The 21921-nt window shown below is 35.4% G+C and overlaps 1 protein-coding gene across 1 annotated transcript in view; it reads right to left on the bottom strand.

The window, feature by feature from the left end:
- FSIP2 (fibrous sheath interacting protein 2) overlaps positions 1-21921 on the bottom strand; it is an 84350-nt gene that overhangs the window by 17801 nt on the left and 44628 nt on the right. The window contains exons 18-20 of the mRNA XM_039222034.1: positions 10997-20511; positions 7186-7680; positions 5331-5431 (exon numbers count right to left, since the gene is read on the bottom strand). Of these exons, the coding sequence (XP_039077965.1) occupies positions 5331-5431; positions 7186-7680; positions 10997-20511 (10111 nt within the window). The remainder of the gene's footprint in view (positions 1-5330; positions 5432-7185; positions 7681-10996; positions 20512-21921) is intronic.

The raw sequence follows: 21921 nt of genomic DNA, 5'->3' as shown, positions 1-21921 counted from the left end.
CATTGTTAATTTTCTTTCTTTGGGATCTCTCTCTTTTTTTAATGAATCTTCCTAGAAGATATGATCTTTTCTTTTTTTATATATATTTGTATTTGAGAGAGAGAGAGAGAGAGAGAGAGAGAGAGAGAGAATGAGTGGGGAGGGGCAGAGAGAGGGAGACACAGAATCTGAAGCAACCTCCAAGCTCTGAGCTGTCAGCACAGAGCCTGACATGGGATTCGAAATCACAGACCCCAAGATCATGACCTGAGCTGAAGTCAGACACTTAACCAACAGAGCCACCCAGGCACCCCTGTTGATCTTTTCAAAGAACACGCTCCTGGTTTCATTGAACTACTCTTGCTTTCTTTCTTCTTTCTTTCTTTCTTTCTTTCTTTCTTTCTTTCTTTCTTTCTTTCTTTCTTTCTTTTTCTTTCTATATCATTTATTTCTGTCTAAACTTTATTTTTCCTTCCTTCTATTGGGATTAGATTTTTTTGTTCTTTTTTTCTTTTTTTTCTAACTCCTTTAGGTGTAAGGTTAGGTTGTTTATTTGAGATTTTCCTTGTTTCTTCATGTAGGTCTGTGTTGCTACAAACTTCCCTGTTAGAACCACTTTTGATACATCCCAAACTTTTGGACCATTTTGTTTTCATTTTCATTTGTTTCCATGTAATTTTTAATTTCTTCTTTGATTACTTGTTTGACCCATTCATTGTTTAATAGCATAATATTTACCTTCCAAGTTATTTCTGGTGTTTCCAGATGTGTGTGTGTGTGTGTGTGTGTGTTTCATAATGTTTCATGGTGTTGTGGTCAGAAAAAATGCATGGTATGATTTTGATTTTTTTAAATATATTAAGACTTGTTCTGTGGCCTTATGTATGCTAGATTCTGGGAAATGTTCTGTGTACACTTGAAAGGAATGTGTATTATTTTGCCGTTAGGATGGAATGTTCTGAATATGTCTGTTAAATCCATCTGGTTCAGTTATGTTAATCAAACTATTGTTTCCTTGTTAATTTTTGGTTTGGATGGTCTGTTTATTGACATAACTGAGGTGTTAAAGCCCCTTACTATTATTGTATTACTCTCAGTTATCTCTTTTATGTTTATTATCAACTGTTTTACATGTATTTGGGTGTTTTCATGTTGGGCGCATAAGTATTTACAATTGTTATATCCTCCTGTTGGATTGTCCCCTTTGTTATTTTACAGTGTCTTTCTTTGTCCCTTGTTGCAGTCTTTGTTTTAAAGTCTACTTTGTCAGATGTAAGTATTGCTACCCATCCCCTCACATTCAATCTGCTGGTGTCTTTTTTTGAAATGTCTTGGAGGCAGCATATAGATGGGTCTTATTTTTAAATTCATTCTGATACTCTATGTTTTGTTTGGAGCATTTAGTCCATTTACATTCAGAGTAATTAGTGATAGGTACCTATTTATTGCCACTTTTTTATTTGTTTTGTGGTAGTTTCTAAAGATTTTCTCTGATACTTTCTTCCTTTGCTCTCTTTTATGGTTTGTTGGCTTTCGTTAGTGATATACTTGGATACCTTTCTCTTTTATCTTTATATATGGTTTTTGATTTATGGTTACCATTAGGTTTGCATATAACATCTTATGTATAGAGTAGTCTATATTAAGTTGATGGCTGTTTATAATTAAAAATAAAATTAAAAATAGATAAAACTATTTTTTACTCTTCTCCCTCCCATGTTTTAGGTATATGGTATCATATTTCAAATCCTTTTATTTTATATTCAAATCCCCTGGCTGATTTTTACAGAAATATTTATTTTTACTGCTTTTGTGTTTTTTACTTTTCCTAGTCTCACTTATGGTCTTCCTTTCCACTCAAGGTGTCCTTTTTAATATTTCTTATAAGGCTGGTTTAAAGGTCATGACTTCCTTTATTTTTTGTTTGTCTGAGAAACTCTTTATCTCTCCTTCTATTCTGAATGATAGCCTTGCTGGATAGAATGTTCTTGGTTGTACATGTTTCCCTATCAGTATTTTGAATACATCATGCCACTTCTTTCTGGCCTGCAAAGTTTCTGCTGAAAAAATTCACTGATAGTCTTATAAGGTTTCCCCTTGTATATAACTGTTTTCTTAACTTTTGCTGCTTTAAATTTTTTTATCACAATTTTTTCCATTTTAATTACTACGTGTCTTGATATGGATCTCCTTGGGTTGAATTTTTGGGGTATCTCTGTGACTCTTGGACCTGGATATCAGTTTCTTTCCCCAAATTTGGGAAGTTTTCAGCTAGTATTTCTTCAAATAAATTTTCTGCCCCCTTATCTCTTTCTTCTTCTGAGATCTCTATAATGCAGATGTTATACTTGATGGAGTTTCCTAAGATAATTCTCAATTTGCATAATTTTCTTTCTTCTCTTTTTTATCGGCTTGATGGCTTTCCATTACTCTGTCTTCTAGGTCATTAATTCATCACATATTGTGTGATTTGTCAGTTTCTATGTATTAGAAAAGTTAGCTACTCTCTTGCTCTTTAGTGATCACAGCCTTACGGAGAAGATGTCCTGTAGTGCCCTGCCGTGCAGTATCCTTTACTCCCCAGGCCCTGGCATTTCAAGGAGTATCTCCTATGTGTGTTGCGTGTGCTCTGCTATTGAGTCTTGGCCTCTTTGTCCTTCAGTCCAATTCTTTGCAGATGCTGTCTTTGCCTATTGTGGGTAGCAACATGTGCAATGGTCTGCTTGCAAAATGAGACCTGCTCCTGCTACTGCTGGAACTGAGGTCCTGCAAAATGGTTAGGGGTCAAATAGTGTGGTATTGGCAGGGTTTTGCTGATCTTCTGGGGAAGGGGCCTGCAGTGCTGGGACTGAGGTTAGCATGGCTGGAAAGCGTGGATCTGCTGAAGTATGGGGAGTGCTTTGTGCGAGCAAGTTATGTAAGAAGTGTCAGTGTTCTGCTGGTTCCTGCAGGTGGCCCTTGTTTATGCTGGAGACAGAGACAGAGGAGGCAAATGGCAACTACTAGCTCCTTTGTTCCTGGAGGGGTCTCCCCATGACCCTTGTGTCTCTGGGCTGTGCTCTGACAAGAGCAGATCACTCTCTCCCCTGTCTGTCCTCTGAGTTTTTCAAACAGCTGGTTCTATGCTATATCTGCATGGGCTGTTTGTCATGTTGTCTCCTTAAGGGCAAGGACTCCACTTTCTAACACCTTCTGAGCTCTATAACAGCCAAGCCTGCTGATTTTTAAAATTCTAGATTTTTAAAATGCTAGTTTTAAGAACTCATGAAATTTGGCTCCTCTTACTCTCAAAAGCAAATAGTACAGAGATTCATCCTCCCCATTTGTGGGCTTTCCCATGTGAAAGTCTATTTTCTGCCCTTCTCTGTGCCATCAGTTCCCTCCCTGTCACAGAAGGCCATGCTCTGTTTTGCTTGTACACCATGTTTTCACCTGTCCTACCTTCTTTCATATTGCTTCTTCCTTGCCTTTGGTTGTGGAGTCTCTTATACCAGTCTTCCGGTCATTTCCTGGGTTAATTATGGCTGGCATGGATGTTATCTAGTTGTATCCATGGGACAAGATGAGCTTAGCGTCCTCCTAATCTGCCATCTTCTCAGCTGAACTTCAAGAACTCCTTCTTTGTGATCTGCTTTTAAACATTTTATTTTCCAGGAATGCTTCCCATCATGCTTCTTCTCAGGGCCTTGAATATTCATTATATCCCCCTACCTGTAATTTCTTGCTGTAAGGTGCATCTGCAGTCCCCTGTGATTTTCATACACTGTGGCACCCATCAGCTGCCTTCTGTGATTTCAGGCATAGATCCAAACCGTGCCACTGTCTCAATCTATTTAGGTGAGACAGAAGCATTCCCTCTGGCAGCCGACAGGTAGGCCAGAACAATGCAAACAAGTTCCAGTCTGGTCCTTCCAACCCAAGGGAGGGAAGGGAATTGAGCCATTTCTTCCCAACTATGTCTTGTCATGTTGCAGAGAGGATTCGGCAAAGGCAAGGACAAATTGGTGGAACTTCCTACTGGTTTGAATATGCCTTTTCCTTGATGAGACATTCGCATGGTTGCTGCAGATATCTGACTAGTGGTAAGAGCTCATATGAAGTTGTTTTTATCAGTATGCAGTTGTGTTTTTGTTTGTTTGTTTTCTTAAGGAAAGAAGGGACTGAAGTTTCCCAGTCTGCTGTCTTGCTCTAAATTTACATTTATTTGATGTTATATGTGCCTCTGCCTTCATCATTCATATAAACAGTAGAGAGGTACCTGCATTACCAGTGTATTTTAAAACAACCATTATGCAGGAAAAACAGGCAATGGTGGGCCAGGAATAGGTGTCCGCAAAATAGTGTTAGTGTCAAAAATAAACCATTCCTTTATAGTATATGGAAAGAAATGTAACCAGGCAGGGTTTTCTCCTTTCCTATTGCTTCCCCTATAGTCTTATAAACTTAAGAACAATTTTTAACAAATTTGAGCTCTTCTAGATATAGTTATTAGATTTAAAATCTACAGTATACTTTGTTCTCTCTGTCCTTTATAATTGCCACACACTCCAGACTTTGCCTCTATAGTTGTCCAAACCTGAACTGTCTTTTCATGTAAATGCTCTCTATCCTCAGAGGACTACATCAAACTCTATTGTTTTTTTTTTTTTAAATGTTTTATTTATTTCTAGGAGAGAGAGAGAGACAGCGTGAGCAAGGGAGGGTCAGAGAGAGAGGGAGTCACTGACTGAAACAGGCTCCAGGCTCTGAGCTGGCAGTCAGCACAGAGCCCTACGCGGGGCTCGAACCCACGAACCGCGAGATCATGACCTAAGCAAAAGTCGGACGCTTAACCGACTAAGCCACCCAGGCGCCCCAACTCTATTGTTTTTTAAGCTTCATCTCTGAATACCCTACCTTACACTATCCCCCTTTCATCTTTGATTTGTTTTTACAAGCAGTTATATACACTGGAACGTTTAATTCATGAAGAGAGTTGAGCAGGAACCCTTTGTGCTGATAGTGCAGATACCGTTGTACCTATCTCCCAGGTTAAAAAAACAAACAAACAAACAAGCAAACAAACAAACAAACTCTCAAAATACACCTGTAAATTCTTGATCCAAGATACTGCTATACTAGAAAAAAATGTAGAAACCAGGTAACTAGAAATGAGAGATCAGGCAGAAGGGGGAAGGCCTTAGGAAATCTCCACAGTGGGAAGCTCTATGTGAGAAGAATATGAAGGAGTGAAGGAAAGTCTAAGACTGAATACTTGCCCAACCATAGTTTTACCAGGAGCCCCATTCTTTCAGTAAGTAATACTTTCATCTCAGATTTCTATTTTTATATATTGCTTAAATTTCACACACCTGGCAGATGAAATAAGATCTTCTTGGTTATATGAAGATGAACTCATAATTCTGTGTATGAGGTAATGTGTTGGTTCAGTACTAATAGTCCTTTTTTCTTTCTGGAAAAGTGAAAAACATTTGTCACATAGAGTTTGACATGTGCTTTCTAACCTTATTGGCATATTTTAAGCTCTAATCTACACTACAATGAAAAAAATTTCTAGAGATTACTTAAAAGATGGATGAACCCCATAATTCTAATTAAAAGGTCTCTTTCCTGTATTTTTTGGGAGGGGAATGGCTCAGCGAGGATGATCTATACTATAATATGGGAGTTTGACTGGATTTTAAATATAAATTTAAACCTGGTTTGGGGTTCCTGGATGGCTCAGTCAGTTGGGTGTCTCACTTTGGCTCAGGTCTTGATCTCAGTTTGTAAGTTTGAGGCCTGCCTCAGGCTTTGTGCTGACAGCTCAGAGCCTGGAGCCTACTTCGATTCTGAGTCTCCCTCTCTTTTTGCCCCTTCCCCACTCACATTCTCTCTGTGTCTCAAAACTAAAAATAAACATTAATTTATTTAAAAAAACTTGTTTGAAGAATATTGTTTTCCATTTCTATACATTACAAATATTTTAAATCATATCTTACCAAGTTCAGAAAGGAAAAGAACAGAGACATAACTCTGGTCAATTCAGATACTTTTCAGTTCAATTATCTTAACATAAACTCTGATCTATTTGTTGGGAAGTCATGTGTGATTTAATAGCATTATTTTTTATGAGAATATCATTATTGTGATTTTTCTTGAAATCTCAAAAAAAGCTACTATTGGGATTATTGTTCATATAACCCATTTTGAATTTTCCCTATTAGTTATGCTATACCATTTCTTTGGCTATCTATAAAGCCAGCATTTCTGAATATGAGGCTCAAGAAAACTATTCTGCAGTTGGTCATGAAATCACACATAGCTTCCCAGCAAATAGATCAGAATTTGTGTGAAGATAATCTACTTGTTAAGTTCCTGAATTGAAGAGTTTTTCTTCTGTTTTCTCTGGTTCATCTCAGCTTTTTGTATTTATCCATGAATCATGTCAATTGGATAATCAATGGAATTGTCTCATCGGGAAATACCAAATCATATAAACTTTACAAAAACATGTTTTGGTACTAATTTTAGGACAGGGCCAACCCCTGTGATCACTGAAGTTGAGACTGTCATTTCAGAGTTATGATATCAGGGACAAGAGCTGTACCCCATGATGATAGTGGACTTTATGGGCTGATTGCAAGGGTGATACTTAAAATATTTTGATTAGCCTTTTAATTTGGGGCATGTTGGCTAAGTCATTTTTAAGAAAAAAATCTGGCCATGTAGCTTGCCCAAAGGACACATAGCTATTAAGGAAGAGTCAGAATTCATACCTAGACAATTTGAATTTGTATGGATCGTTTTTTTACTTCCTCTTATGTTGACCCAATTTCTAGTCATATCCTACCTGTGTAAGTCTTCTTAAAAAATATGTCAATTTTGGCTGTGATTTACCAGCCAAAATACAAAAAAGACTGGAATTTATTAAATAATATATTTAAATAATTAGTTTGCATTTCTTTTCAATGGTTTCCATTTTCTGTTCTCCTTGGGCTCCTAACTAATCTAGGTCTCTTTCAATTATCTGCTTTCTCTTAGTTGAGTTTCATGGTTTCATCTGTTAATAATTTCTTTTATACTGTAATTATTATCAGGCTTAGGAAGAGAATGGAACAATATTAGTATTCTTTTCTAATTAAGATACATTCATGGACAGAATTTCTGAAGATCTCTTTTCTTTCTATAGATATCTGGTCACTGACAGTTATGTTTCTCATTCACCTTACTCTGTGGCTTTTTCTTCCAAGAGTCTGTTTCAGTCATGGTTGTTGAGCACCTGGACATGTCAAGCTCAGCAGTAGCTCTTTTAACTTTTCTCTCCCTAGGTACTATTTTCTGATTTGAGGTTGCTTCAGAACTTTCAATATTTGCACTGGATGTGGATTGACAACATTTGCTTAAAGAAAATATTTTTTTCAGGCTGTTTGTGCTTAGTGTCGGCTTGGGAGAAGCAACTTTGCTTTCTACTGGCTTCGTGACTTCTTTCACTTGGTCTTCAAATTGTTCTCTGAAATATTCTTCTTTTACAACCTCTCTTAAAACAACTTCATCGTCAGACATTAGTTCCTCTTCTATGGTACTTTCTGAATCTTCTTGATCAATATCATGAGCTACAAACCGAATGATAAGATCTTTTTTGGTCCGAACATCTTTTAAAAGCTCTACCTTGGTGATATCAGGCTTTCTTATATTCTGAAATGAATTTCTGCAAACAGCCTGGAATTGAAGGTAAAATGAATATTAAAAACCAATGCTTCAATCACTCTTCTTGTGGTTCTATTGTAATATAGCTATTTTAATATGATTTATAGTTTCAATTTAAGTAGTATTATCTTCAAAAGCTACTACTTGTATAAAGAAACAAATGAAAGTTATAAAAAGTATTTGTCAGTATCTAGTATTTTTTTAATATTTCAGAGATCGAATTAATTTATTCCCAAGTACAGAAGAAGGTCTAACATAGGTTTCCTTCTAGTCTTTTTCTCTTTCTTTCTTTCTTTCTTTCTTTAGCTTAAATTTCATAGTTTGTTACATCATAATTTACTTTTTGTTTTTTCATTGACTTTGAAAGTTTGGGGGACAGAAGTAGACACTATACTCCATTTTTCCAAAATTCTACATAGGTAATAATAGAGAACCCAAATGTACATACTGTAACAAAAAATCAAGGTATTGTCTGATCTTGGCTTTTTAAAATGATGAATATCCAAACTTGTGAAGGTCTTTGACACCTCAGTCCCTGTTCTTCCACTCCTAATCCTTTGGTTATATTTTCCAAAAGAATATTCACTACGTAACTCTTAATTTTTTTCTTATCCTCCCAAGTCAAGTCAATGGAAAAACTTTCCATTTTCAATGTTTAAAGACAGATCAAAGAAAAGACAATTATAATTAAATAACACAATTTCTCTAATCTCTGTAGCCTTTGATGATGCCACAGAACCTCCAGACTGATTTAGTAATCTTAGACCTCAAAATCCTTTTGTAACACTGTGATCTAGTTTTTCAGACAATGGTGCCCTAAAAGAATATCTTCCATGGAAACAAAATATAGAAACAGCTTTTTCAGGAAGTTAAAGCACAAAAATTAACTTTTATTTTCAGTGTTACTAGAGGGAACTAGTGGTTTAGAAAATCAAAATATAATTCCATATGGCTTTGGAACTTATTATATTATATATAGTGTTAATATGTATATGCCTAGTGTGTTGGGAATTTATAGTAATCAAAACAGAAAACAAAGCCTTGACATGGAACCAACAAATGTCTAGGTTCTTTGATTTAATCTATTGTTCTTTTTTCTCTTTTCTGTCCCTATGCTAAAGATAGATAGTATTAGAACGCAGATTGGTGCAAATCATATGTCTTGATAAAGTTCTATGTATCTGCTTTTTTAAATATGGTTTTTATTTTTTAAGATGGCTTTTCTTCCCCTTAAAAGGACAGGGGTAATTTTTTTTTTTTTTTTTGGTATAAATATTCTCTTTCCTGCTTCGTGTGGTCTATAAATGACTTAAATAAAGAGAGGCATTAACTAAGAGTAAGATTTGTGACAGACAATACTACAGATAATTAAAAACCTATTTTAAGTAAGTTACTTTTAAGATCTTACTATTTAAGTAAGATCTGTTCACACAAATCTTACTGCAAGGGATTATTTCTGTATAAATGAAGACTACTAAGCAATATGCCAATACAATGAAGAGAACACATATGGAAAAGTAAATCTTAGAGCTGGAAAGAACCATCATCTGGTCCAAAAAGTTTAGGCCAAAGAAGATTAAATTAGTGTCTCAGCCCATGGTGATCTCAGTATTTGAGTATGAAGATATAAAGCACTAAGTAACATATCCTTGCAGGATAGTACTGGCAAAAAATTCAGCTAAAGTTTATGCTTCATGGAGAATGGTTCATTCTTTGCTCATTGTCCAGGCAACAGATTATATCCCTAAGCATATCCAGTCTTCTAATGAGTGAACACCATCAGTGTAAGGGGATTGGCAAAAATCAGTGTGACTCTATAGGCCTGACAATCCCTTTGTCCTCAGTGGTATAGTGGTAAAGTCGTGATTAATTTAATTTATTTGAGGCCCTAGTATGGAGCTAATTTAGGGCAGAGCTAGGTCCAGTTTCTCAAAATGGCAGCATTAGGGCAACTGGATCTTGAATATGGATAGAAGAGGAAACTGGGTACTTATGGAAAGTGTAGAATTGAGGAAGTCTAATACAATTAAAGTGAAATGATAGGAAACAAGTATAATCTAGCATTTGTAATGTAATGTTTGTTAGTGAATGTTCCTGAAAGTAAGGAATACCACTGCTGTAGAGTCGTAGGTTTGAGGAATTAAAAGTATTTTAGATGGCTTTTGAAACCTCATATATCCTGATATTCTATTAACTAGTCTTTAAAAACTGCTTTCGATATTCACAATAAAGAACTAAAAGAACTACAGGAGATTGTTTCTTCTTAATCTGCAAATGAAGATTATAATTTCAGTCATCCTTATTTTACTGTTAAGGATATTTCACTGTATTTCTGTTCTTTAAAAAATGTTAGTCTAACATGAAACGATGCTCAGCATCCCTCCTCATCAGGGAAATACAAATCAAAACCACACTGAGATACCACCTCACGCCAGTCAGAGTGGCTCAAATGAGCAAATCAGAGAACTCTAGATGCTGGCAAGGATGTGGAGAAACGGGCACCCTCCTACACTGGTGGTGGGGATGTAAACTGGTACAGCCCCTCTGGAAAACAGTGTGGAGGTTCCTCAGGAAACTAACAATAGAACTCCCCTATGACCCAGCAATAGCACTGCTAAGAATTTACCCAAGGGATACAGAAATGCTGAGGCATAGGAGCACGTGTACCCCAATGTTCATAGCAGCACTCTCCACAATAGCTAAAACATGGAAAGAGCCTAAGTGTCCATCAACAGACGAATGGATCAAGAAGATGTGGTTTATCTATACCATGGAATACTACATGGCAATGAGAAACAATGAAATCTGGCCATGTGTAGCAACATGGATGGACCTTGAGAGTGTTATGCTGAGCGAAATAAGTCAGGCAGAGAAGGACAAATATCATATGTTTGCACATATAGGAGGATTAGGAGGAACTTGACGGAGGAACGAGGGGGAGAGGCAAACCATGAAAGACTCTTGAATGCTGACAAAAACTGAGGACTGATGGATGTGGGGAGGAGGAGGGATGGGCATGGAGGAGGACACTTGTGGGGATGAGCACTGAGTGTTACGTGGAAACTAATTTGACAATAAACTATTTGCAAAAAAAAAAAAATGTTAGTCTAAACTGACTTCCATTGGAAAACTAGCCTGAGACCATTAGAGTGAGCCACTGAACTGATGTGGCAAGTCCCAGTAAATCATGTGACAGCATGAATGAGCCTGTGCAACCAGTTCTCCTATTGGGCATGGAATAACAACAAAAAATGCGTTCCCATTGGAGGAAGAAATCAAAGGACAACCACTATTTGCTTATGGATTTGCTATTGGCTTTTGCACTTACCTGGAAGGGTTTTACATCCAGTCGTCCCACCTTATTCAATGAGATGCGTCTTTCTTTCTGTATCTTTTCTATGTTAGATGCTTTTAGTAAGGGGTAGCTTCTCCCGCTTATTGATGCTCTTCTCAGTTCTGTTAGGCTATGTCCAGTTTTACTCAAACACTCCACCTTGAGTTTCTCAAGAGGTTGGGTTTTTACAGAAAGTACTGCTAAGTGTTCTGAGATAATTTTTGGATCTATTTTTATTGCTTTCTTCCCAACATGTGGAACTATTTTAATTGGAAAATTCTCAATTGAATCTTGATATGACTCTTCGTCCTCTAACTCAGGGACTGTATCAATAGTCATATGCTCTTGTGCCTTTTGAATAATTCTATTCACATCTAGATTTCCAGAGAGATTAGCATTTGAATTCTTTGTGCTAACTGTATCTAATGGAAACTGTGAAACTCCATTAATAATTAAACCAGCCACTTTTTCAGGGAAAACAGTGTTTGTATCTTTTATATCATCGTAGACTTCACTATCATTTCTGGAATGTTGCAGTACGTTACTGTAAATGGAATCAATAACCTGAGAAATCATTTCTATGCTTTCTGGATTTAAAAAGTATTGCTCAGGATCAGCAGCAACAAGATTAATGTTACTTTGGGAAATTTCAGCTGTCACTGATTTTGTCAGTTGAGATGCAATTTTATTTAACTCGGGCTTTGATAAATTTTTTGCATCTTTGCTTGAGGCACTTGGCAATCTTACTATTTTAGCCAAGAACAAGGCCAATGCTTCCTCTAAAAACCTGGCATCTAACATCAACCCTTTTTTGGATGAAGACTTTTTCTGGGACTTAAATTCATCAACAATTGTGACCACTTTTTCCATAATTTTGACAGCTTCCAGAACTAATTCTGAACTTGATGCTTTGTCCTCTACTTGAGGTTGAAATTCAGAATTGGAAATTTCCTTCACCATTAAAAAACCTATTATATCAGAGAGGACATTGCTCTTACCCATCAAATCTTTAAATATAGAACTGTGTGAGCCAGAGTGCTTTAAAATGCTGGCATAAACAGAATTAACTACCCTTTCAATAGTTTCGTTGTTAGCTAAAGGTACAGTAGGCAATTCCTTGGCCGGTGGTACAAGTTTAATCTTACTTTTGGAGATAAATTCTTGTATTGAATTTAGTATTTTTGAGCTTAATTTTTGCATGTCAGTTTCTAGAGATTTGGTTCTTTCCTTATCCATTTCTGGAAACACAGATAAAAGCTTTGATAAAAACTTTACAGCAATTTCTTCTATTATGTTATAAGGCAGTATATGAACACGTGATGGTTGAGGCTGGGCAGCATCAGCAGTTTGGATAACATCTTTAAGAATATTTTCAACAACACTATCAACTTCTGCACACTGATGTGGAGTTAGCTCTCCAGAAAAATAGTTTTGCAATTGATTGCCAGCCACTTCTCGCAGAACTAAGTCAACGATGGTTTCCGAAAGAATTCTACATCCACTGGCTACACAGTTTTGTATTATCTCTTGTGATCCAAACTGTGACAAGAGATTATTATAAATGGAATGAATCACTAATTGAATAATTTCATCATCATTTGGATGTAGAGATTCCACATATTGTATAGTTATATCTTTATCATTGGAGATTGCTGTTGTAACTGTACTTAATAACTTCATTTGAAGGAAATCCAATTCTGTGAAACCATTGTACTCAGACGTTTCTACTTCAGTGTTGGATACTGTTAAGAAAATTTTGGATAAAAGAGCAGAAATCACATTTTCCAAAAATTTGTGAGGCAGCTTGATGGTATATGGTGATGATGTTTGACATTCTTTGCTGGCTGTTTGTGCCACTTTTCGGACCTTTTTAACAATATCTTTAAATTCCAGAGGCAAACATGCTGAAGCTGGAACCTCATCACAATGTATGAAATTAAGCTGATGTTGAAAAATTTCATTTATCACTGCACTGCTTAGTCTTCTTGCTAAATTTTCCCCATTACTCTTTATATTTTTACAAATGGAATCTTGAGATCCAAATTCCTTCAAAATATTACATACAGAAGAATGAACAACTTTGTTGACCAATGCTTTATCAATTGCTCGTATTTTCTCTAAGAAAGATATCTTATTTGATGAAGGTTTTCTAGTCATTTCGTGCATATGTGGCATTCTATCCACTGTTATTTTCTTAACGTTGGATGCGGTTTCATCTGTAGTTGATTCTTTTTGCTGAAGAGGTGTTTTAGGAACTGATGACACTTTATCTACAGGTGGAAAAAACTGATTTCCTTTATGTGGCCTAAATACCTTAATTTGAGCATCTGAAAATTCCTTTAACAGTGAGTGCATAAGTTTCACAGCTGTGTCATAAAGTTCGGCTTGATTTTCATCATCCCTTACATTTTGACATCTATCACATGTCTGTGTTTCTGATGAGGAAGAAAAGATCAATGTGTTAACCATGTCAGTGATAATATCTTCTAAAAATTTAGCAGGAACAACTCCAGGCTTAGTTTTTGATGGGTACTGAGGACTGTCTGATTTACTGGGTTCATTTTTAATCTCCTTACTTTTTACTTTTTCTGTTTTCTTCCCTGTCTCGCTCGCCCTCTTTCTTTCTTCCTCTCTCTCTCCCTCATTCTCTATTTCTTTCTTTCTCTCTCTCTCCTTGACAGAGAGACTTTTGTTAATTGAGAGGGATGGATCCTTTGTTGAAACAGACTGTGTAAAATCTTGACCAACTTCTTGAATTACAAGCAATGTTGTATCATTTGGGAGACTGTGTAGTTTTGAATCATCTGATGATTCTGGAGAAGTGTGTATTTCTAAGACATTTTCATAAATGTTTTCAGTGACATTTTGAACATACTCATAATCTGAGTATTGTTCCTCATTTATATCTGTTTGAGATGAAGAGTCTTTTCCATCCTCATTATTTGGCTTTTGGGTAACTGTTTTCAAAGTATTCTCTGTTGTGGTCCTTGTATTTCTTGCTTCAGATGCCAAAGATAACTGATCATCTTTTTTAAATGTATTTTCTCTTGTTTTGTCAATCTTCTTTTCAATGTTTATTTCAAAATTTGGTCCAAGTATTTCCTCCTCAGATTCTTTATCATCAGTAGTTACTGGAAATTTTGTGTTTATATTATTATATTGTCTTTTCTTGTGTTTTGAAACTGGTATATTTTTCTTCTCAATGTCATCATTTTTTAGAGTTACCCTCAAATCTGGCTCCTGCATAACTTTACTTTTCACACTCGTAGTTGTAAAAGTAGCTCTTGATAAGTTCTCATATTTTTTAATTGAAGTTTCCATTTTATTTTCTGTCTCTTTCTTTTTGTTTGTCACACTTGCAGCTGAACCTGATAACAGGTTAACCATGTCACTTTTCATAATTCTAGTTGCAGAGGGAACTATTGGATCTTGGATGTCACCTTTTTTCATTGAGGTCTCTTCAGTTTTGAAACCTTTCTTTCTACTTTTTGCACCTCTGTCTATTTCCGAAGTGTCCAACACAGTTTTCTGGTCTATAATTGCAGAAGTGTGTTTATATGATTGTTTTGGTAAAGCAAGTTCATTCCCTTTTGAACATTTGCTTATCTGTGTAGAGGTTTGCTGTGGTAGATGCTGAACCCTTTCGGTGATGTTATCTGGATTTAGAAATGAAAAGAAGATGGAAGACCAGTCTCCTGAAAAAAGTGGTTGAATCTTGAAAGCAGAGATTGCCTTCTGAGCTAAAGCAGCAATCATTTCTATTACAATGTTACTTTTCCCATCCTTCTGAATATCATTAGATCCATACTTTCCTATGAACTGATCATACACAAAATTGGATATTTTGTCAACTGTTTCTTTATCAATTGGTGGAAAAGAAAGCATTTCCTCGGCATTTGGTAGAACTTTAATTTCACTTTTCCTAAATTCTCCTATCAGAGAGTTTGCAAATTTTATAGCTAAGCCGATAAGGTCTGGCTCTACCATTTCTTTTTTCTTAGAATCTTCATTAATACTTGGAAGAGAATAAAATTTACGAACAAGCTCAACAATTACATCTTCCAAAAATGTAGCTGAATAAAGAGCAGGCCGTGTTTTTTCTTTACCAGGTTTGCTAAGTACAGACATGTGCTCATAATCAGATAAGTCACTGGAAGATGATTCTTCACCATGTAAAAATGGCTGCAGATGATGATCTACAATTTCTTTCATGATGAATCCAGCTATTTTACTGAGAAATGAGCCTCCTTTTTTGTCTGTGCCTTTCTGTACTTCAGATTGAAATTCCGATTTCTTCAAAATATTATTACATATAGAGTCAACCAAATTCTCAATCACTTCTAATTGTATATTTTCTGCATTTTCCTCTGCTATGGCAAGGCGGATCTCATGTTCAGAAATTTCTTTGATAATTTCATTGGTCAGTTTTGACGTTGCATCTACAAACTCACAATCGGATGCAACTTCTTTCTCTTTAAGTTCACTTTCAGTGTCAGTTGAAGGGAAGATATGCACTAGCAGCTTGTATATAATATCTTCCAAAAGAGAACGAGGCAGCACAGTAATACATGAAGGCAAAGTATGGCTATCCTTTGTGATGACATTGAGCACATTTGTGATGATATTATCAGCTTGAGGGCAAGAATAGGAAGAAGCCACTAATTCTCCTGAAACTAATGACTGCACTTGATAATCATAAATTTCCTCCAATAGCAAATGATATATTTTTCTTCCAAAACCAATAGTGTCACTTTGTATAGCCCTGTATACTTGAATCAGAGATTTATATTCATCTAAAATTTTTTCATAAATGAGGTTGACTGTTTTTTTAACAATTTCTTTATATCTTTCTAAAAAACACATATCATCATCAAAGTTATCTGCAACTAGAATCTCAGATGTGGTAAGCTCCAAAACAATCGAATTTACTAATGTTGTAACAATACCAGTAATTTTGACTTTTACTGTATCTGGGTTTTCAGCAACCAAGAAATTGTGTGAGAATGCATAAAGGAGTTTACATAAAAGCTCAGAAATTACCTCCTCCAAAAACACAGCCGAGTTCACAATGAAAGACAACTCTCTTTGTTTAGGATCTGTTGCTTTCTGTTTATAAGTTTGATCAACTGCAGCTGAAATAAGAGTTTTATCTCCAGATGAAAATGACTGAAGATGGTGGTTAAAGATTTCTTTTATTATAAAACTTGCTATTTTTGAAACAGGTAAGTTACTTATTCCTTTTTTATCTCTTTTAAGAGATTGATACAGATTTGAATGTGAAAGATCAGCATAAATGGAATCAACCATAGACTGGATATCTTTTTCTGAAATCATACTTTGTTTTTCATTCCCATGTTTAATAATGCATATTGCATGCTTTGAAATTATTGAAATAATTTCATTTATTAGTTTTATGACTGTATTACTTAAGTCTGATTGAGAGGTATCTGGGTGTTCTGTCCTGGAGGCCAGTGGAGTCACCTGAGATATAAGCTGAGTGACAATTTTTTCCAAATGAGTATGTGATAACATGGTAGTATATATTGTTGATGCCTGCCTTTGATATCTTGATTTGGTAATACTACACTGAACTCTTTTTATTAAAACATTAGTATTGAGTTTGGAGTGTAACTTAAAAGGAAACTTTCCTATGAGGTTTGGATGAATTTGGAAATCAAAAGTTTCAGCAAGGATGATTTTAGTTATCCTTGATGCCAATGTTTTTGTGTCATTTAGAAAATCTTTATAATTTCCAGGCATTATTTCCATTTCATATTCTTGCAGAACTTTGCTGTATGCTGTGTCAATAATGTTCCTGACTACATCTCTCTTTACTGGAGGCAAACACAATTCTTCCTCAGCATTCTCTAGAATGCTAACTTCAACTTTTGAGAATTCCTCTGCTATCAAATGAATGAGTTTTTCAGCTTTATCAAACAGTTCTTCTTCTGAATCTCTTACTGATTTTGTTTGTACAATGCCTAACACCCTGTGGAATATTTTGCTTAAAACCCCACAGACTACATCTTCCAAGAAAGTTGAGGAATAAACACTGGCATAAAACCACTGTTTTCTTTCATCATCAAAATATGTATATGATGAAGAAGGTAATAACTTTCCATCCACAAATGGCTGAAGATGTTGTTGACAGATATGTTTAATGATAAAACCTGCTATTCTATCAATAAGAACATCATTACTGCTTGTGATATTTTGCTCAGCTAATTCTTGAGACTCAGAGTTTTGTGAAATATTTTTGACTACTGAGTCAACAAGGTGCTGAACATCATCTTCTGAATAAACAGACTTGGTTTCTTCATTTTTTGAAAATCGAATTTCATGTTGGGAAATTTTCGTCCTAATATCACTGATTATCTTTGAAGCAATTTCATTGAAATTCATTCTTGATCTGTAATTTGGAGTGTCTCTGTCTGGAACAATGCTAGGTGTAGAAGGAAAGATTCTAGATAATAGCACTCTTATCATGTCTTCCAAAAATGTGTATGGCAGCAAGGTGTTATATGGAGATAAATTCTGACTTGACTTGTTAGATTTACTGATGTTACTAAGAACATCCTGAACAATATTCTCAACCATTGAAATTGAAGAGGAAGATGATGACACATCCCCAGAAAATAGAGGATGAAGAAGGTAATCTGAAATAGCTGCTAAAATTAAATTTGTAATATTTTCTACAAAAATATCACTGTCTTTAGACTGTTTATCAACCTTAGGGTCTAACTCATGTTGTTTTAAAACATTTGTATAAATCGAGCTAACGAGCTCATCCACAATATCTGTATCTGCAAAGGTGTAAGGTTCTTTGTCATCATATAGAAGGTGAATTTTAGCTTTGTTAAAATGGTTATTTATTGAGCTTACTATTTTTTGGGTCATAGTTTCTAGTTCAATTTCAGTGTTATGCTTTGGACTAAAAATCTTTGATAAAAGTCTGGCAACAATTGCCCCTACAAATGTATCAGGATAAATACCTGAGGGTGATGGTGTGTGGGGTTTGTAAGACTCTATGACTTCATTGAGAATCTGTTTAACCATATTTGATATTGCATCCAATGGAGTATTTGGACAAGGTAAACCTTCTCCACACAAAAATGGTTGAAGATGATTTTCAATAATCTCTTGGATAATAAAACTGGCTATTCTGTCAATCATAATTGGGCTTCGGCTGACTATACTTTTCTGTATTGAAACAAGAGAATCAGACATTTGCATAATATTATGATAAACAGTATCCACCATCTTCTGAAGGTTTTTTCCAGTACATAGATATTGATTATCACATATAGTGAACCAAATTTTATGTTTTGAAATGGCTGATATAACCTTATTTATTATACAGGTAGACATTTCATTGAAATCTGAACTCATGAAATATTTGCTTCCCAAAGAGGAGGTCTTTTTGGGTGAAGGAATCAGTTGATATAAAAGTCTTCTGATGATGTCTTCTAAAAATGAATGAGACAACATGGTGCTATAGCCTGTTGAAGACCTGGTCTGGGAAGTAAATTTTCTCAAGTTATTTTGAACTTTCTGCAATATAATTTCAGCTTGTAGAGGGTAATATGAATTTGGTACGAGCTTTGTTCTGAAGCAAGATGGGAGTTGGTAGTCTATAATCTCTAACAATATGCTATTAGTTATTTGTTCTGCTATCGAGGTATTGTCACATGCCAGATCATCACAAGTCACTTTCAATTTATATTGCTGTAAAACATCATAATAAACTGAGTCAACAATTCTACTAATAGTTTCTTTATGGATTGGTGGAAAACACAGCCTTTCTTCAACATTCCGTAAAACAGTGACTTGTGCATTATTAAACTCATTTACTACATTGTTGACAAATAATGTATTCACCTCATTGAGCCGGCCCTCAGTGATATTTTCATTTTTTCCCCACAGTGAAGTAGAGAGATTAAAAAACAGTTCTGAAATTATCTCCTCCAAAAATGTGGCTGAATACACACTGGTATTTATATCTCCTGGATATAGCTTATTATGGAAGGGTACTGCATCCATATACTTTGTTCCCTGTCTTTTGAGAGTTGACACAAAAGTGGAATTTACCGAATATTCCTTGCCAAATGGTGCTTGCTTTTTGGGGCTAACCCCACTGAGATTATTCAAGGATGCTGTCAAGGCATTACTATCAGAACTCATGAATCCTGAAAAGGCTTTACCTTTTCCGAATTCTGTTAATTCTGGCCTTTGTGCATTTATGAAGCTAGATTGTATTTCTCTTCCCGTGTACTTCAAATGCTTGTTTGCAAAAGGTGGGCTTTGGGGGAGTTGTGTATTGTGACATAATTTGTCCATCAATGATTTAACCAAGCTGTGGGAAATGATAGTAAGCATCGAGTCTGATGATAATAAATCTTGATCCATTTCTGCCAGATCTTCCAAAAAGTCTGACATATAATCTCCTTGAAATTGTTCACAGTCCATTGCTCCCATACAATAAACAAATTCTTGATCTTCTACACTTTGCAGTATTTTTAAAAGTTTACATTCTTCTGCTGATATTTCATCAGAAAAAGGGCTATTATCAAGAAAAACAGTGCTTGTGCATTTTTCCAAAAGTGTTCTGATAAGTTTCTCACACACGACATTGAGAAGAAAAACTGATTTGGGGGTGAGGCCAATGTTATTTCCAAGTACTCTACTACTTTGCTGATCATTTGAGGATGAGAATGATGTTCCTGCTTTTTTATCAGAATTCATAGCCTCACCTGGATATTCATCTGGTAAAAATAAATCTAAAACAATATTAAAAACTTTATTGACTACTTCTTTGGATTCAGTCGTTTTTAGACTACCAACCAGATTGTCTAACTTACGTGCCAGATAATTTATTTTATTTTTTTGAAGGAGATTATCTGTTTGGTAAGTAGACGATTTCCAATTTCTGGATCCTTTCTGTCTTTCCATGGTATTTGTTTCATTGCCAATGGGCACGCTATTTCTCCTAAGCATGGAAAATGATTTTTTTCTTCCATTGCTTTCAAGGTGATGGTTTATTCCTATTTGTTTGGACATTACATGAATCACTCCTGTTAAAAGATCCTGAAAGAGATTATCAAAGTCAGCAGCAGCTACTCCTGGGCAGTAGATGTACTTTGTTTTTAAAGGAAACATTTGCTGTGCAATGTCAACCTCTATAATGTTACTGTTAAAGAGGATTTCAGTGATGATTTCGGAGATACTTAAAGCAAGTTCCCCAATAGAAATTGACCTACTCTCAAACATTTGAGAATCAATTGAAATAATCCTGTTAAATGCTGCATTTTGGCTTTCCAATGCTTTCTCTTTTTCTCTACTATCTTTGGTGTTACCAGAAATGCTTGAAGTTAAATGGCAAATGATAGACTCAGTGAGATCTTCACAAAATTGATTCAGTGAAGAATTATTATATATACTTCTTAGAGGCTGTTCCAATTCACATTTTTTCCTTGAAAATGTAGAAATAATGGATTTCTTCTCAATGGAAGCTGAAAAAAAGGATTATTTTTAGCATGCACGAAGAGAAATATGTAAAATTCAATATATTGGTAATTATTTACAAACAAATTTCACCTATGGAATATCTCACTAAAGAAAAAGAAAACCATAATCAAGAAAGATACTGGGTTTTCTTCACATATTTATTTCCTGTAGAATCTTTTTTTTCTCACCTGTAGAATATTAATTTTAGCCAGAAAATTTAGAAAATAATCCTAAAGAATTCAAGTCTCCCAGTCAAGTGCTGATATCTGTCTTGCTTAAATGGGTAAGGGCTCTAAGAAGCTGCAAATCATACGGAGAAATGATTTCCAAGTTTAATATTATAATCTATCATGTCTGCAGTGATCTCTAGAGAGCTCACGTAATTATTATTTTTTTTTAGTGAAAACATTTAATGTTAGGCTATTCATTACTTTTAGGATGTGTTGTAGTAATGACTTGATTGAAATGGAAATGTGCTAGAAAGGCTGGGGATAGGTTATAATGTACTTTAAACCCTTGATTATAATTTGTCACAACTGTACCCTTTTTTTCTATTCAACAGAATGTATACTGAAAATCATATACCTACTTGGGATGGCCAACTTCTTGGAAGCGGGATCTATAAAAACGCACTATGTTTCCTCAAAATATCCTCAAAATGTAATCACCTATTATACCTCTGCGTGTAAACTCAGGCAAAACTCTGTGGAGATGGAAGCTTTAAGCCTAGTTTTGACTACTAGATGGGATTTGGGCATGTTGAGATGAAGGGAATGAGGAAAAAAAGAGTTCCAAGAGAAAGAAGGAGCAGGAGTAAAATCACTAGAGTCCCTAAACATGTCTGGAAATAGAGACTAGATTGGATAGAAAGGGACAAATAAATACCAATGGGATGAATTCATGAATCTTCTCTCTCTTTCTCTCTCTCTTGCTTTTCTTTATTATTCCCTAAATTTAGTTAGAATATGTTTGGAGAAAGTCTGTTTATGAGCTTGAAATTGCAGACACACACTGTCCTCTTGAAAGAATGCCAGTTTTGGGGCACCTGAGTGGCTCAGTCGGTTAAGCGACCAACTTCAGCTCAGGTCATGATCTTACAGTTTGTGGGTTAAAACCCTGCATCAGGCTCCATGCTGACAGTTCAGAGCCTGGAGCCTGCTTTGGATTCTGTGTCTTCCTTACTCTCTGACTCTCCCCTGCTCACACTCTGTCTGTCTCTCAAAAATAAGTAAAAAAATGGTAAAAAGAAAGAAAGAAAGAAAGAAAGAAAGAAAGAAAGAAAGAAAGAAAGAAAGAAAAGAAAAGAAAGAAAGAAAGAAAGAAAGAAAGAAAGAAAGAAAGAAAGAAAGAAAGAAAGAAAGAGAAAAGAAAGAATGCCAGTTTTAAGGATGAGAAATGACCTCCCTATGCAGGTG

This window comes from Hyaena hyaena, unplaced genomic scaffold (assembly GCF_003009895.1).
Source record: "Hyaena hyaena isolate Hyena2069 unplaced genomic scaffold, ASM300989v1 scaffold_1039, whole genome shotgun sequence".
In the NCBI taxonomy this organism is placed as follows: Eukaryota; Metazoa; Chordata; class Mammalia; order Carnivora; family Hyaenidae; genus Hyaena; species Hyaena hyaena.
This window is presented reverse-complemented; position numbering and strand designations above follow the sequence as displayed.